At 44.8% G+C, this 15,710-nt stretch overlaps 1 protein-coding gene across 1 annotated transcript in view; it reads left to right on the top strand.

The window, feature by feature from the left end:
• The window catches only part of Mertk (MER proto-oncogene, tyrosine kinase), a 101,286-nt gene that overhangs the window by 82,834 nt on the left and 2,742 nt on the right, over positions 1–15,710 (top strand). Inside the window, exons 15-18 of the mRNA XM_031371851.1 lie at positions 233–351; positions 5,977–6,086; positions 8,647–8,806; positions 10,260–10,396. Of these exons, the coding sequence (XP_031227711.1) occupies positions 233–351; positions 5,977–6,086; positions 8,647–8,806; positions 10,260–10,396 (526 nt within the window). The remainder of the gene's footprint in view (positions 1–232; positions 352–5,976; positions 6,087–8,646; positions 8,807–10,259; positions 10,397–15,710) is intronic.

The raw sequence follows: 15,710 nt of genomic DNA on the forward strand, positions 1-15,710 counted from the left end.
AGAGAGAGAGAGAGAGAGAGAGAGAGAGAGAGAGAGAGAGAGAGAGAGAGTCATACAGCTTGCAGGTGTTGCATGTCCTAGAATCCACTGTGAGAGTCCCAACCATTTGGTTTTCACCTCTTGGCCTCTTGGCCTTTTAGCACATGGCTTAAATTTGGCTAGTGGGCCTCCAGGGTTTATGTGTTCATACCTAACAAGGGCTCTTTGTAACTGGTCCTGTTTTCAATTTCAGGAGTTTGTATAGAACTGAGCTCTCAAGGCATCCCGAAACCCATGGTGATTTTACCCTTCATGAAATACGGAGACCTCCATACCTTCCTGCTATATTCCCGGATAGAAACAGGACCGAAGGTAACAGGCTGCTGTGCTGCCTCTCAACTGTTTCTGAAGCTTTTATGACAACTGGGACAATCCTGGTGTCCCTGAAAATGCAGAGAAGGACATTGGCCTTGATTCAGAATTCACTGTGCCCTTGGGGGTTAAACTATGGTCTCCATCCTTTCACCAGGCCTATGACTGAGTGTTTATCCCTGCTCATGGTGGGAGGAAGCCAGCTGGTCCCACAATCTTGGGCCAAAGTCTCCTTGACTGCAGTCTATGAAGCGTTTATATACCACAGGCTGGTAAAGGCATTCTCCTAAGGAGATATGTTTTGCTCATTTGAGATGTTTATATTATTAGCCCAGGCCAGCCTCCTGAATGCAGGAATGACAAGCTTATGTTGTCATATCCAGATCTCCTAACGTACATTTTTCAGAGTCCTTGTTGGAGTCATGGGTTTCAGCCTTTGAAGTGCGAAACACTCATTGGTGAATGCATCCTCTACGATCAGTATTAAGATGGGTTGCAGGTAGATATGGTGAGGTGAGAGGACCCAGTTGCCACTCTTGTATCCCGTTACTCCCTGCATTGGCTTGCACAGTGAGAATTACAAAGCCCTGGCAATTCTGTCATGGCCACAGAGAGCCAATGGTAGGTTATCTCAGAGATCTAGGAGCATGAATTTAAAGGCCTGCTCTCTTTATGGTCAGTTTTTACTGAGGACTTCAAATATTGTAGATTTGGGGATCCTTCACTGGAGACATTGCTGTGGGCCTCCTTCTGAAGTGAGCACTGTGTCCCTTCTTCATGTTCCCTGTAGGCAGAGCAACTGGCGCCTATGAGCACGAGCTGTTATGTCCATGGTATGCTTAGCCTGGTCCATCATCCCTATCCATCAGTTCACTTCTCTGTCTGAGGTGGCAGCATTACCGCAGGGCACCCACAAGGGGAAAACACAGGGCTAACTGCTATCAGGAATCACCCTAGATTTGGACAGAATTTACTGTGGGCCAACAATGTCCCCAGTCATCGCTGCCAAAAAAATGCAGGTTTTGGGAAGAAACTGTACCAATCAGTCGATACCTGAGCATCCTCTAACACAGCAGCCTCTGTCCCCTTAGCTGCCGTCAACTGCGGAGCTCTAGGGAATGGAACTACAGACAAGTGGTTTAAGTTTCCTTTCAGGTTTTGTGCTTTGGCTGCCGTGTCTGTGAGTTCTTTACTAACCCCATGTTTAAATTGCCTTTTTCCTGCTGCTTTCTAAAAATATTGAGTCTTACATGATATATTTAGGTATTCAGTACATCTTGAGTCAATTTTTATAGATGGTCTGAAATTTAGTTTACGGCTTCTTCAATTTATCATCATCATCATTTTTTTTCCCCTTGGTCAGGATCTCATGTAGGCCAGGCTGGCTTCTAACTTACTGTATAGCTAAGGATGAGCTTTTAGCTTCTGAGATTTCATGTCTCTGTGTCTAGCTCCCAAGGTCTGGATTATAGGTGTGTGCTACCATGCCCTGTTCTGCGGTGATGGGGAGTAAGCCCAGGACTTTTTTGCATGCTTTGTAAGTACTCTACCAACTAAGCTACATCCTGGCCCTGAGGACCTTTTGATTGGTTGGTTTTTCATATGATTGGTCAACATTTATGAGAAGGCCACCTTTAATGTGCTAAATTTCTTTCATACCTCTACCAAAAACTCAGGCTGTGGGTCTATTTCTGAGTCCTCTCTGTGGTCTTTGAACTCTCTACTTATCCTCCATCCCCACCCACTCTCTCCAGTACTGAAACTTTTCTGTAAGTTTTAACAACATAGAGTGTACTTCTTCTGGCTTTATTTGACTTTTTTTATACACCCTCCCCTGCTTCTCTGCTTCCCCACCCCAACCCCATTTTGTGCTTCAACAGTTCTACTTCAACCACCAAAGGCTCTGCTGTAATCTTTTGTCCTTTTAAACAAAATAACAAGTAAGACAAGCAATTATACAGTACTTTCTTGATTCATTATTTCCACTTTCAACAGTATCAGGTTGTCCTCGGTGGCAGAGAATAACTCCCCCGTGTTACAGAGATGAAAAAGAAATGATTTTTTTTTTACATTTTGATATTCTGTAGCCCAAGATAAAGATGGAAGACACAGAGTTCATGGAATAGCTGGGACATGCATGGAGATTTTATTCAGGCAGCTTCTTTGCTTCCTATGCACTCAGTTCCCTGGGCATAAAGACCATTTGTTTCGACCCAAGATTAAGTCTCAGGGCTTGTCAATGAGCTTCTGAATAGGGCCTGGATTCTGGCTCCAAGTGTCACTGTCCTCAGCATGGACAGTGTCCCTGGAGGTATGCAAGGAGGATAGGCAGGTGATCAGCACCAACCACAGCATCTCACAGAGAACCACAGCTGGGATGATATATACAGTTGGGGAAGGAAGGAATTCTGACTGGAGAAGCTTTAATAGTCCATGGTTCCAGTGGCAGAAAGAAATGAGAAAGAGAGAGAGAGACAGAGAGAGAGAGAGAGAGAGAGAGAGAGAGAGAGAGAGAGAGAGACAGAGACAGAGACAGAGACAAAGAGAGAGAGAGACAAAGAGAGAGACAGAGAGACAGAGAGATAGGAGCAAAAGATTGGAGAGCACATGCATTGTAGGAACCTTGGGTTTTCTCCAAAGACAATTGTAGGGAACCTTGGAGCAAGGGCAAAGCAGGGGAGGATGGACAGGGAGGAGCTACAGCAGGGGAGGATGGACAGGGAGGAGCTACAGCAGGGGAGGATGGACAAGGAGGAGCTACAGCAGGGGAGGATGGACAGGGAGGAGCTACAGCAGGGGAAGATGGACAGGGAGGAGCTACAGCAGGGGAGGATGGACAGGGAGGAGCTACAGCAGGGGAGGATGGACAGGGAGGAGCTACAGCAGGGGAGGATGGATAGGGAGGAGCTACAGCAGGGGAGGATGGATAGGGAGGAGCTACAGCAGAGGAGGATGATAGGGAGAAGCTACAGCCAGGAGGGAGTACCTTTTAGGAAGTCTGAGTCTTTTAGCCATGTTCTTTGTCAAGCCTGTTGAGGATAGTATATTCTGAGTTCCCTGGATTTCCATATGGAATTTTAAAATTAACTTGTTACATTTTACAAAGAAGCAGGCTGGCACTGGAACAGAGTTTATATTGAATACAAAAGCTGAGCAGGATTGACATCATACTATCAAGTTTTCTAAGCCATATGTGGAAGATAAATTCTTCTTATATTTGGATGTTTAAAATTTTCGCCAACACTATCTTTTTTTTCAGAACATAAGTTGTACACATCTTGTGAAATTTGCTCCTGAATATTTTTTATTTTGTCATAGCTGAGACTGTGTCATTTGTCTCACCTTCAGATTGTTCTCACTAGGGCAGAAAACTCTGTCGTGACACCTGCAGTCATCCCGACTCATTTAAAAATTGTTCTCTGCAATTATCTTTTAAATAACTTTTAGTCACAGGTTCCAAGAATAATGTAATTATTACAGGAAAAATATCACAAATTAGTAGTATCTTCTACTTACTAATGACAATAGGATTTGCTATTTCCTGGAAATTAGCATCCAGAAAACTAAATACACAGAGAAGAGCAAAGCTTCTGTGTTTGACTGGTTAACCTTTTTCTGTAACTCTGTAACTTAAGGGTGAGGATAATTACAGCATCATGGTTTCGTATATAATTAGCATGTGTCATACTTGGAAAATATGTCATTAAAAGTATAATGCTCAAGCTTATAGCTGACTAACACAAGGCCCTGAGTTCCATCCCCAGTACCATAAGGAAAAACCAAAATCAAATGCAGCGCCCTTGTGAGCACCATTTTTAGAAACCTTGCAGTCCTTGGAGAATGAGCGGTGACAAATCCAATGTCATGTGGAGGGGTGATAGTGAGGGAGTAGGTGCCATAGACAGACCACTCATGGTTCATGATTGCCAGGAACTTTGTGGTCATCCTTTCTTCAGTGTCATGACTGCAGTAGGCATTCAATTATTACTTGAAGATCTCTGTTAGTCATCATCCTTATAACCAATTCTAAATGCCTGGAAAGTGCTCTCTCTCTCTCTCTCTCTTCCTTTCCCTCTCCCTCTCCTTCTCCCTGCCTTTTTTCCTTTTGTTTTTTCAGGAGCTTTTTTATTGTTGTTTTTGTTTCGAGACTTTGTCTCTACCCACCCTCTCTCTCTCTCTCTCTCTCTCTCTCTCTCTTTCTCTCTCTCTCTCTCTCTCTCTCTGTGTGTGTGTGTGTGTGTGTGTGTGGTGGGGCTGATGATGCAGGGGATTAAACCCAGGGCTGCAGGGTTGTGTGTATGCTGCATGAGTCCTCTGCCACTGAGCTGCGCCCCCAGCCCACTGATGGTGTGTTTACTCTCATAGCAATTTTGTCTGATTTTTACAACACAGAGAAAACATTTAATGGCTGAAATTCTAGAAAGGCCCCAGAGGGGAAAAAATTAGAATTTCAGAATGCACGCTTGTTTTATTTTAGTTCAAAGATAAGGGTGAAGGCTAGCCTAATTGCTGCCATCTAGGAGAAGAAAATTATCTTTCAAAATAGCTCAAAGTAAAATATGAGGCCCAGAGATCAATCCTGTTTAGTGTCACACACACCAAAAAGGAGAAATAGAAGGAGGAGGATAAGGGGAAGGAGAGAAGGAGAAAGGGAGGGAAAGAAAAAAGGAGGGAGGGAGGGAAAGAGAGAGAATAAAAAAGCAAGAATACAGAATTAAAAACATCTCCTATCAAGTTGTTCCCCCGCCCCCAACATCTGCCCCTTTCCTAGAATATGTCCTCTTCCCTCATTAAAACCAAGAGTTCAATCCCTGAACCCCATGATAGAGAGAACTGACAGTCACAGGGTCTCCTCTGACCTCCAGATGTGCATGATGGCACAGGTGACCCCTCCCTCCCGTATATAAAATAAATAGATAGATGTAAAGAAAATTAAAAACAAACAATGGGGCACCCCTCCCTCATCCTCTCTGCCTGGCATGGTCCTCTGGCCCAGGAGTCTTAGGATGTGAAGGCTCACCTTTGGCCTCATAAAACATGGAAAGATACAAAATATTTTCACCTGAAATAGTTTTAAAGGCAAAGAGAATGTGGTATTTTCCAGGAGGTTTTTAGAATTTCTGCTTTTTTCCTTTTTTTTTGGAAGCTTTTTTTTTTCTTCACATTATTTCTAAGCCAGGTATAGTGGCTCATGTATGTCATCCCAGCACTGGGGAAGCTGAGGCAGGAGGAAACAAAGTGTCTGCTTAAAAAAGTATCCTAATGATATAGAAAGGAGGATCTGTCTCTCTGTGTCACCACTACGGCTTAAGAAATAAGAACCCCATTTCCGGGGCTGCAGAGACGGCTCAGCGGTTAGAGCACTGCCTGCTCTTGCAGAGGACCCAGGTTTGATTCCCACATGGTTGCTTACAACCATCTGTAATTCTACGTCCCAGGGTTCTGATACTCTCTTCTGGTCTCCTCTGATGCTAGGCACACATATAGTGTACATGCATACATGCAAGCAAAATGCTTATGCACATAAAATAAAAATAAATACAGCACCGTTTCCCCCTTGGTGAGAGTAGCTTGCCAGCTTTTCCTTCTAAATCATTAATGTCTTTTCCTGTTTCCTCCCCTTAGTACATCCCCCTGCAGACACTGCTGAAGTTCATGATGGACATTGCCCAGGGAATGGAGTATCTGAGCAACAGGAATTTTCTCCATAGGGATTTAGCAGCTCGAAACTGCATGTAAGAACCTGGGCCATCCTGGGGAGGCAGGGTCATTAGATTCCATAGGGTGGGGAGGAACCTGCTATTAGGTTATGGAGGGCATCTGGCTTGGGAGGGGGGCAGAGTGCCTTGCTTTGTATGGAGTTTCTATCACTCTGATTCTTCCTTGGGGGTTTTCTGTCTCTGCCTCCAAGAGTCTGGCTAACACCCAATGCTCTCTCTTATGATTAGTCTGTTTGTTCCTTGGTACTAGGCTAGGGACACTAGGCGTGATCTCGGTCTTTTTGCGGTCTTTTGCCATCAGCTAGCTTTGGACCCATAATAATATGTAAGTCAGCTAACCACAGTATAACTTGAACAACAATAATGAAAATCTTAAAGACTATTTGCCTATGTCTTTCTTAACACATAGCTCTCTCCTCAAGGAGGGTAAGAAATAGTGTGTTCTAGAGTCAAGTACAAGTGACTGTGGCCTGAGAATACAGATTCAATGGCCTCAAATGTCATATTCCAAAGTGGTAACTGTTTTCAGGTTTATATAGTAACATAACAAAGAAAATCATAAATCAACATATTTTCAAATACATTGGTGGGAATGTCAGGTAGGTGGGAAACCTCTGCTATTGGCCTCGGATGCCAGATGATAATGTTCTCGGCCTTGGTTGGTCTACTAAATTAATACATCCAGAGCGGTTTCCTCTGATGATCACTGGACAGACACAGAGGTGGGCAGACACTGGCAATTAAGTGAGCTAAAGATAACTCAACATAGATTGTAGTTGGACTCTGCCCTAACACGTTCCAGCCACTCCTCCTTGATCGCTGAACTTCTAACCAGATAATCAGCCTCCTAGAAGGGTCAATAGAAGGTGCAGTTTCTTTCCAGGAACTTTCGTCATATCTCCTCCACCCTCGTGCTAACACTTGGTACCTTAAATATCTAGAACCTTTTTCTGCCACAGTAGATGACGAATTATAAGAGTTTACATGAGAAACTTTGGATTTGAATTTTCTCCATTTCTTTACCTGCTTTGACTGAACCACCTGATGTAGATCTGTCAACACCTTAACTGTTCCTTGATTTTAGCTTGCCTGCGGTGAGAAGAGGGAGTGGCCCCGTGTGTTTGTCTTAGTCAGTGATTTGACCGTAGGACTGGCTACGCACTCTTCTCAAACCCAGCCCCTTCTCCTTTAATTTAGTCTTTAAAACTTCAAGGGATTCAGGGTTTGTCACTGTTTTTCGACTGTAGATACAGATTCATGATTTTTTTTTTTTAAACATTGCCTTCAAGTTTTTTCTACCAGGTAGGAGGACTGCCTGTCTGGTTTGTCCTGAACTAAGTGTGTGTGGGTCTTTTCGGTGTGCATACCTGTACTCCCAACACTCAAGAGACAGAGGCAGAAGGATCACAGTTCAGAATTGTCCTCAGCTGCACAGCAAGTTCCTAGCCAACCTGGGCCACCCTGTCTTAAAAAGAAAAGAATGAAAGAAAGAAAGATAAGGGTTAATGTCAGACAGACAAGGATATCTCCGACACCTGCCTCTTCTCCCTTCTCCTTTCTTCTGACCTCTCTGCCTTCTTTCTCTTCCTTTCCCTTCTTGTCCAGGACCTGTTTTACTGGTGTGAGCTTTGATTACAATTAATTTCCCTTTAATTTTCCAGTTCCTTCCTCCACAGCTGCCCACATTAGCCAGCAATCCCTCAGCACCAGCAATCCCTCAGCACCAGCAATCCCTCAGCACCACCTTTCAACGTGTGCTTCCCACTTCCTTCGGACTTCACCTCTCCTCCACACTGCCTTGCTTGGCCCACACGTCCAGTGCTGCTTCCAGACAGGATGGTGATGGCTTGATGCAAACCATGAAAGGACAGGAAGCTGATTGCTGTTCCTTCCACTCCTGCTCTGCCATATCTCTGCCCCACCCTACCCGCTTGCCTCCAGCCACTGTGCCTGAATGCCTTTGCTGGGCCAGCCCCACACAGGCCAGAGAGATAGAAATACAATACTTACTATCTTCTCCCTATGATTTGCTGCATCTTTGACCTCAAGGCAGCTTCCTAGCCCCCAAGCTTATGGCTTATCGAGTCCATTTCTTCTTCTCCTTCTCTTCCTCCTCCTCATTCTTCTTCCTCTTCCTCCTCTTCCTTCTTCCTTTTTCTTCCTTCTTTCTTCTTATCCTCCTCCTCCTTTTTTCCTTTCTCCTTTTCCTTCCTTCCTTTTTCCTCCTTGCGCTTTCCCTCCCCACACCCTCCTCCTATAAAGACATCATGTATCCCATGCTGGTCTTGAACTTGACAAGCAGCTGAGGATGACCTTGAACTTCTACTATATCGCCTCCACCTCTCAAGTGCTGGAGTTAGAAGGATGCACCGCTATTTCCCATTTGTGCTTTTCTGGGGAACCAAACCAAGGGCTTTGTGCATACCAGCCAAGCATTTTATCAACTGATTCACATCCAAAATCTCCTCATGTCTTCTTAGTCATGCTTCATCCATTTTGAACTGCATCTGGTACAGGCCTGGGATTAAGTGCCCTGCTCCTAAGGTTGCTGAGGACCAGAATTTACCCTTCACAGGTTACGGGATGACATGACTGTCTGCGTGGCAGACTTTGGCCTCTCAAAGAAGATTTACAGTGGTGATTATTACCGCCAAGGCCGCATTGCCAAAATGCCTGTGAAGTGGATTGCCATAGAGAGCCTGGCGGACCGAGTCTACACAAGCAAAAGTGACGTGGTATGTACACAGCCTTGATTTGACAGACAGGGACACTGAGAGAAATGACTGAGCTTGGTCATGTGGAGAATTACTCTCTGATTAAACTGAGGGTTGGGAGCATGCTCAGACCACGCTTTTAGTTCATTTATTCACTCACTTTCTTCTACTTTTTGTTGTTCTGGGTTTGACCCCAGGACCTGCTACGAGAACATTAGCTACTTTTACAACCTCTTCTTTGCTTTTAAGATTTCATTTTATTTTAATTATGTGTCTAGGTGTGAGATCTATATGTGGATATGTGCACATAGATGCAGGTGCTCTCAGAGGCCAGAGGCATCAGACCCTCTGGAGCCTGAGCCAATCACAGGTGATTGTGAGCCAAAGTGGATGCTGGGAACCAAACTTAGTTCCTCTTCACTGTAGCTGTCTTCAGCCTCTCCAGAAGAGGGCATCAGATCGCAATACAAGTGGTTGTGAGCCACTATGTGGTTGCTGGGATTTGAACTCAGGACCTCTAGAAGAGCAGTCAGTGCTCTTACCCACTGAGCCATTGCTCCAGCCCCCTTCTACTTTTTACTTATTTTTATGTACATGATTGTTTGGCCCACATATGTGTCTATTCACCATGATGTGCCAGTGGAGACCTGAAGAGTGTCAGATCCCCTGGATTTGGCATTAGAGATGGCTGTGAGTGACCATGTAAGGATGAGGAAGTGAACCTGGGTCTTCTACAAGATCAGTCAGTGTCTTAACCACTGAGCCATTTCTCCAGTCCTCCATACCTTTTATTTTTGAGGCCAGGTCTATCTGTGTCACCTAGAAAGCCCTTGAGCTCCCAATCCTCCTGCTTCAGCCTCCCCAGTAGCTGGGATCACAAATGCATATCATTATACATGGCTTTCACTTTTTCCCATTAATTAATTTATTTATTCACTTTACATAGAATCTTTAATTCAGAGCAACTAGTAGGTTGTGGTAAAGTGCTTACATTTGCTTTGCTTATGATCTTCAGAGATTCCCAGGTTTCTTTGCTAGAAATGAGTGACTTATTACCCATAACTAAGATATTCACCTTAAAGTGAACGAGTTCATTCAGTAGCTTTTGGAACCCATATGCTATATAACAGATGCTGTGTAATTATACCCTTGATCCAAGCTTGGGGAGAGAAAAATCTCCACAGTAATAGCAGTAATAGCAGAGCAGTGCACTAAGTAAGCAGTGTTGATATGGGATGAGGCTCCCGTCTGGCCTTTAGCCACATTTCCCAGAACAGCTTTGGTAAGAACGGTTAACTATGGGGCTTCGACCCCATGTATTGCTGTGTTAGGAGAACAGTGGGCCTCAGACATAATTACCAGCTTTGTGTACTTCATCATCAGGGCTTTAAGGAAATGACCTTTCCCCATGAAAAAGTCCATTCAGCCTTTGTGGAAAGACTTTTGTCCTAACTTCTTGTGGCTTTGTTCTCAGTGGGCTTTTGGCGTGACCATGTGGGAAATAGCAACACGGGGCATGACTCCCTATCCCGGAGTCCAGAACCATGAGATGTACGATTACCTTCTCCACGGCCACAGGCTGAAGCAGCCCGAGGACTGCCTGGATGAACTGTAAGTGTGCATCCCTGTGTCACTGGGCTTTCTGCATAGGGCAGCTACCTGGCTATGAAATGACCTGAGAAGCACAGTGTTGGCTGGTGGAAGTAGGGCCTGCTGTTCATCGAGAGAGCCTGTGCAGAAAGTGCCTCTTGCAGAAGTCTCAGGCCAGCAGACATTCCTATTGCAGGTGGAAGTGTTTGCCCAGCTTCTGTAAGCCCCCCTGTGGCTCACTCATCCAAAAGGTCTCAGTCTCCACCAGTGGGCACAGTCAAGGCAAGGTACCAGGGTGTGTTTCCAAACAACAACATCATAGGCATCACTAGGAAGCAGATGGAGCCAATAAATAGGTTGACTTTGTAGTACATTAGGTTCTGGGAGCCTTCATCCTTACTCACTTTGAACCTAGTAATACTTTTTCTCTATAGCATTTCACATGTACCAATTACACTTATTGGGAAACTTAGGACTCTGTACCAGTGCCTTTGAGAGCAAACTGGCCCTGGGGATTGCTTGGGAAGTATTCTGACAATGTAGCTGCTTATCCCTATGCCTGGAGGGTACGGTGGTGTTGGTACAAAGCAGGTCTGGAAATTGTGTGTTCAGAAATGTTCCCTGGACGCCAGGCAGTGGTGGCACACGCCTTTAATCCCAGCACTTGGGAGGCAGAGGCAGGCGGATTTCTGAGTTCGAGGCCAGCCTGGTCTACAGAGTGAGTTCCAGGACAGCCAGGGCTATATAGAGAAACCCTGTCTCGAAAAACCAAAAAAAAAAAAAAAAAAAAAAAAAAAAAAAAAAAAAAAAAAGAAAAGAAAGAAAGAAAGAAAAAAGAAGAAATGTTCCCTGGGCTGGGCGGTGGTGGCGCATGCCTTTAATCCAGGACAGCTGGGTCGGTCTACACATAGAAAACCTATCTTGAAAAACCAAAAAAAAAAAAAAAATGTTCCCTGGAAGACCTGTGCTCTGCCAGCTGTGGGTTCTCCCACCTCCCATCACAGAGCACATCTGACCAACACAGCCCTCTCTCAGTCTTCCATGCTAACCATCATGGGAAAGAGACCCAGGACTTGGGGTTGATCAGGACAGGCCCTGTCTAATAATTATCCACATGGGTGATCATGGCAGCTGGCTTGACATTTCTGTACCTTATATCATAAATCACATAGTGTATGTTCTTCGGAGAACTGTGGTATCTTGACAAAAGCAACTGGAGTGGGGGAAGGGTTATTTCAGCTCCAAGTTCAAGGTGCTTTCCGTCATGGCAGGCAAGTCAGGGCCACAGGACTGTGACACGGCTGGTCACATCACATCCACAGTAAGGAACGGAGAGTAAGGAATTCTTTCTGCCCCTCAGCTCCCTTTCTCATACAGCCAAGGATCCCCTGCCTAGGGAATGGTCCCGCCCACAATTAAGATGAATCATCCCATAGCATTAATATAATCAAGATAATCTTTCGCAGCCATGCTAATAGGCCTATCTCCCTGATGATTATAGATTCTCTTTCTTTTGTAGAACATGAGTTTAATATTTTCAAACTGTTAATATTCAACAAACAGAATAGTTATTTTAAGATACATTTTTTGTTATGTCTTCCTTTGCATTTCTGATTTTATTTATTTGGATACTGTCTCTGTGCTCTCTGGTTAGTCTGGCTAAGGGTTTATCTATCTTATTGGTTTTTTCTCAAAGAACCAGCTCCTGGTTTTGTTGATTCCTTGTATAGTTCTTTTTGTTTCTATTTGGTTGATTTCAGCCCTGAGTTTGATTATTTCCTGCCTTCTACTTCTCTTTCCTTCTACAGGGTTTGTCTGTATAGCCCTGGCTGTCCTGGAACCCACTCTGTAGACCAGGCTGGCCTCGAACTCAGAGAGCAGCCTGCCTATACCTCCTAAGTGCTAGGATTAAAGGCGTACACCACCACTGCCCAGCAGTCTTCTACTTCTCTTGGGTATATTTGCTTCTTTTTGTTATATATAGAGCTTTCAGGTGTGCTGTCAAGCTGCTAATGTAAGCTCTCTCCAGTTTCTTTTTGGAGGCACTCAGAGCTCTGAGTTTTCCTCTTACCACTGCTTTCATTGTGTCTCATAAATTTTGCCATGCTGCTTCTTCATTTTCATTAAATGATTATAGATTCTGATAAGTTGAAAATAGTAAGCCAGGCAGTGGTGGCGCACGCCTTTAATCCCAGCACTTGGATTAAAGTGGCAGAGGCAGAGGCAGGAGGATTTCTGAGTTCGAGGCCAGCCTGGTCTACAGAGTGAGTTCCAGGACAGCCTGGGCTATACAGAGAAACCCTGTCTCGAAAAACCAAAAAAAGAAAAAAAGAAAGAAAGAAAAGAAAATAGTAACCATCATTGTATATTTGTGTGTGGGGGGGGGGTGTACACATATGTGTGGGTATGTGTCATGTGTGCTTGTTTATCTGAAGGCTGGAGACTGGGTGTCAAGTATACTCCTCAATAGATCTCCCCTTTTATTTACTGAGACAGAGTTTCTTGCTGAACCTGGACCTCATGGATTTGGCTTGTCTGGTTAGCTAACTCATCCCTGACTATTCCCTGGCTTCACATTTTGATGGCTGGAAACATAGGCCAGCCACTAGAACTACTTGGCTTCTAGATGTCTGCTGAGAATCTAAATTCTGGTCCTCATGTAGGCAAGTGCTTTATCTACTCAGGCATTGCCATAGTTTCATCATGAGTTTGGTCTCCCCAAGCAGTTTGCTGAGCTTTTTGATACAATGTCATGCAATGCCATCTTCAATGGTGACTTATACTCTCTTTAGTGAGTCTCCTCCAAGGACCACGGGCTTGGGATATTCTCATCATATTTAACAAGAACATTATGAAAACATAGGCCTGAGCTAGCTCTGTCATGTAACAGTCTGAGGGGGGCTGGTGCTAAGCAAGACCATCAGCCCCATCCCAAGCTCTGTCTCTGTTGCCTCCTTCAGCACACGGGACCAGATCACTTTGTACACAACCTCCTAGGTACATCTAGGACTCCAAGCCAAACACAAGGAAGACTGTTTTGTTCCCAGCCACAGCCTGCGTTGTGGTTGAAGATATTTGATACCAAACAGAAACAAAGACTGCAAATCTCTTGAAACTATCTTAAGGCCTTGATTAAATTAGTCCTAAGGTTTCACGGTCATTTTGAAGAGGGCTGTGTTAATGAGACGTTGGCTTCTGGAGATGAGGAAGCCTTGCTGTGCAGCCACACTGCCCAGGAAGTTTTGTGGTGGGTTCTTTCTCCGCTGTTCCCCCTGCCGCAGCAGAGACTGACATTAGCCATGGTCAGTGTGTGGGCCTGTGTGGGTTCCAAGCTGTGTCACACTGTGGTTTTTATGTTTCACTTCGAACTAAAACAAGAGACTGCTGAGGTGGTGTCGTCTGAGAACACTTTTAGCTGGTGGAGTCAGCTCCCGCCCTGTGGCTGGGGGCTCAGGTGGTTGCAGACAGGCTGCCATGCCCCTGTTCCTGATTTCTGCATGCCCTGGGCTGACAGACGCGATGTGGTCAGCAGGCTTTATTCCTCCTGTGGATGCCGACAAGCATCACCACCCCAAAAGAAACTTCTGTACTTGACGCACAAACTCACACTCATACACATACTCATATTCATATACACAAACACACATACACACTCAGACTCACATACAGACTGACACACACAAATACACACCCACTCACACTCACATATTTACACACAAACACACATAGAGTGACACACACATGACACAAAAACACACACTCACACTCACAGACACATACAGATATACACACACTCATACTAACTCATACTCACAGACACAAACACACATACTTGCACCCATGAACACACACTCACAGACACACGCACTTTCAGACACACAAACACATAAACTCATAGACACACACACTCACACTCACTCGCACACACATACTCAGAGACAAACACATACACACTCACACACACAAACTCACAGACACACAGGCACTGACTATTCTGAGTGTCTCAGAGTCCAAGCACGGCTAGGATGAGTGCGCTTCTTGTGGGTGCTTCTTGTTGGCTGCTTAGCTAACTCTGAAATGTGGCAGTGTCAGTTGGGGTAGCTCAGTGGTAGGAGCTCGCCTAGCTTGAACAAAGTCCTATGTTCCACTACTGTTAAAACAAAGGGCTAAGGGAGCAAGGGAAGGAAGGAGAATAGAGAAAAGGATAGACAGATATAAATCACGGAGCCCCTAGGCCCCTACTCTCTATTCCAAACCCCCAGAGTCACCTCTTCTCACAGTCTCGGTCCTACCGTGGAGTGACCAGACTGTCAGTCTTGCTTCCTTCTGCCCAGGATGCCACTTTCTGTGGTGTATTAATCAATGTCTGTGGGACATCTCCCTAGCTGAGCTCTTTAAGGTCTCCCTGCACCCTCAGAACCTTCCCTACCAGCTGTCCACAGTGGTCCTCCATGGCATGAAGACCTATCCTTCATCCTCTGATAGGGCAGTTTTATTCCGCCACAGTGCCCTGTTGGCCAGCAGGCACTCTCCAAAATTGAGAATTCTTCTCCTCACTGGGTATGATAGCACATACTTCTAATCCCAGCAGGGGCAAGCCAATCTCTGTGAGTTTGAGATCAGCCTAGTCTATATAGTGAGTTTCAGGGCAGGTAGGCCTACATACAAGAGTCTGTCTAAACAAAACAAAACAGGGCTGGAGAGATGTCTCAGCAATTAAGAGCACTGACTGCTCGACCAGGGAACATGGGTTCCATTCCCAGCACCCACATGACAGCTCACAAGTCTGTAACTCCAGTTTCAGGGGCTCTGATGCCCTCTTCTGGCTTACATGGGCAATGTACACATTCAGCACACAGACATATATTCAGCGAAACACCTATTATATATATATATATATATATATGTATATATATATATATATATATATATATATATATCCTTTAAAAAAAAAGAGAGAGAAACTCAGAATTTCCATCTTCTTTTCTCTTTGCTGATACTGACAGATCACAGAAATCCAGAACTGCATTACCATCATGATGACATCATGACATAAGTACAATGTTCTGTACAGAACCTTCATCTCCCTTCCCCAGGGGTCTTCCTTCATTGCTTAGACAGCAACCAAAGTGATCTCTCAAATATTATAATCAGAGCTGAGGGACCTCAGTGGCGGAGAACTTGCCTACCATGCACATGGGCCCTGGTAACATCCTAAGTACCACAGACAGATAATCACCATCATAATCTAGTCATGGATTGCTTCTGGATATCGTCTTCCTGTGGTTTCCCACCCCCTTATGATATCTTTCAAGGCCATATTTAAGATGGGCAG

Source organism: Mastomys coucha, unplaced genomic scaffold, assembly GCF_008632895.1.
Source record: "Mastomys coucha isolate ucsf_1 unplaced genomic scaffold, UCSF_Mcou_1 pScaffold15, whole genome shotgun sequence".
Lineage (NCBI taxonomy): Eukaryota > Metazoa > Chordata > Mammalia > Rodentia > Muridae > Mastomys > Mastomys coucha.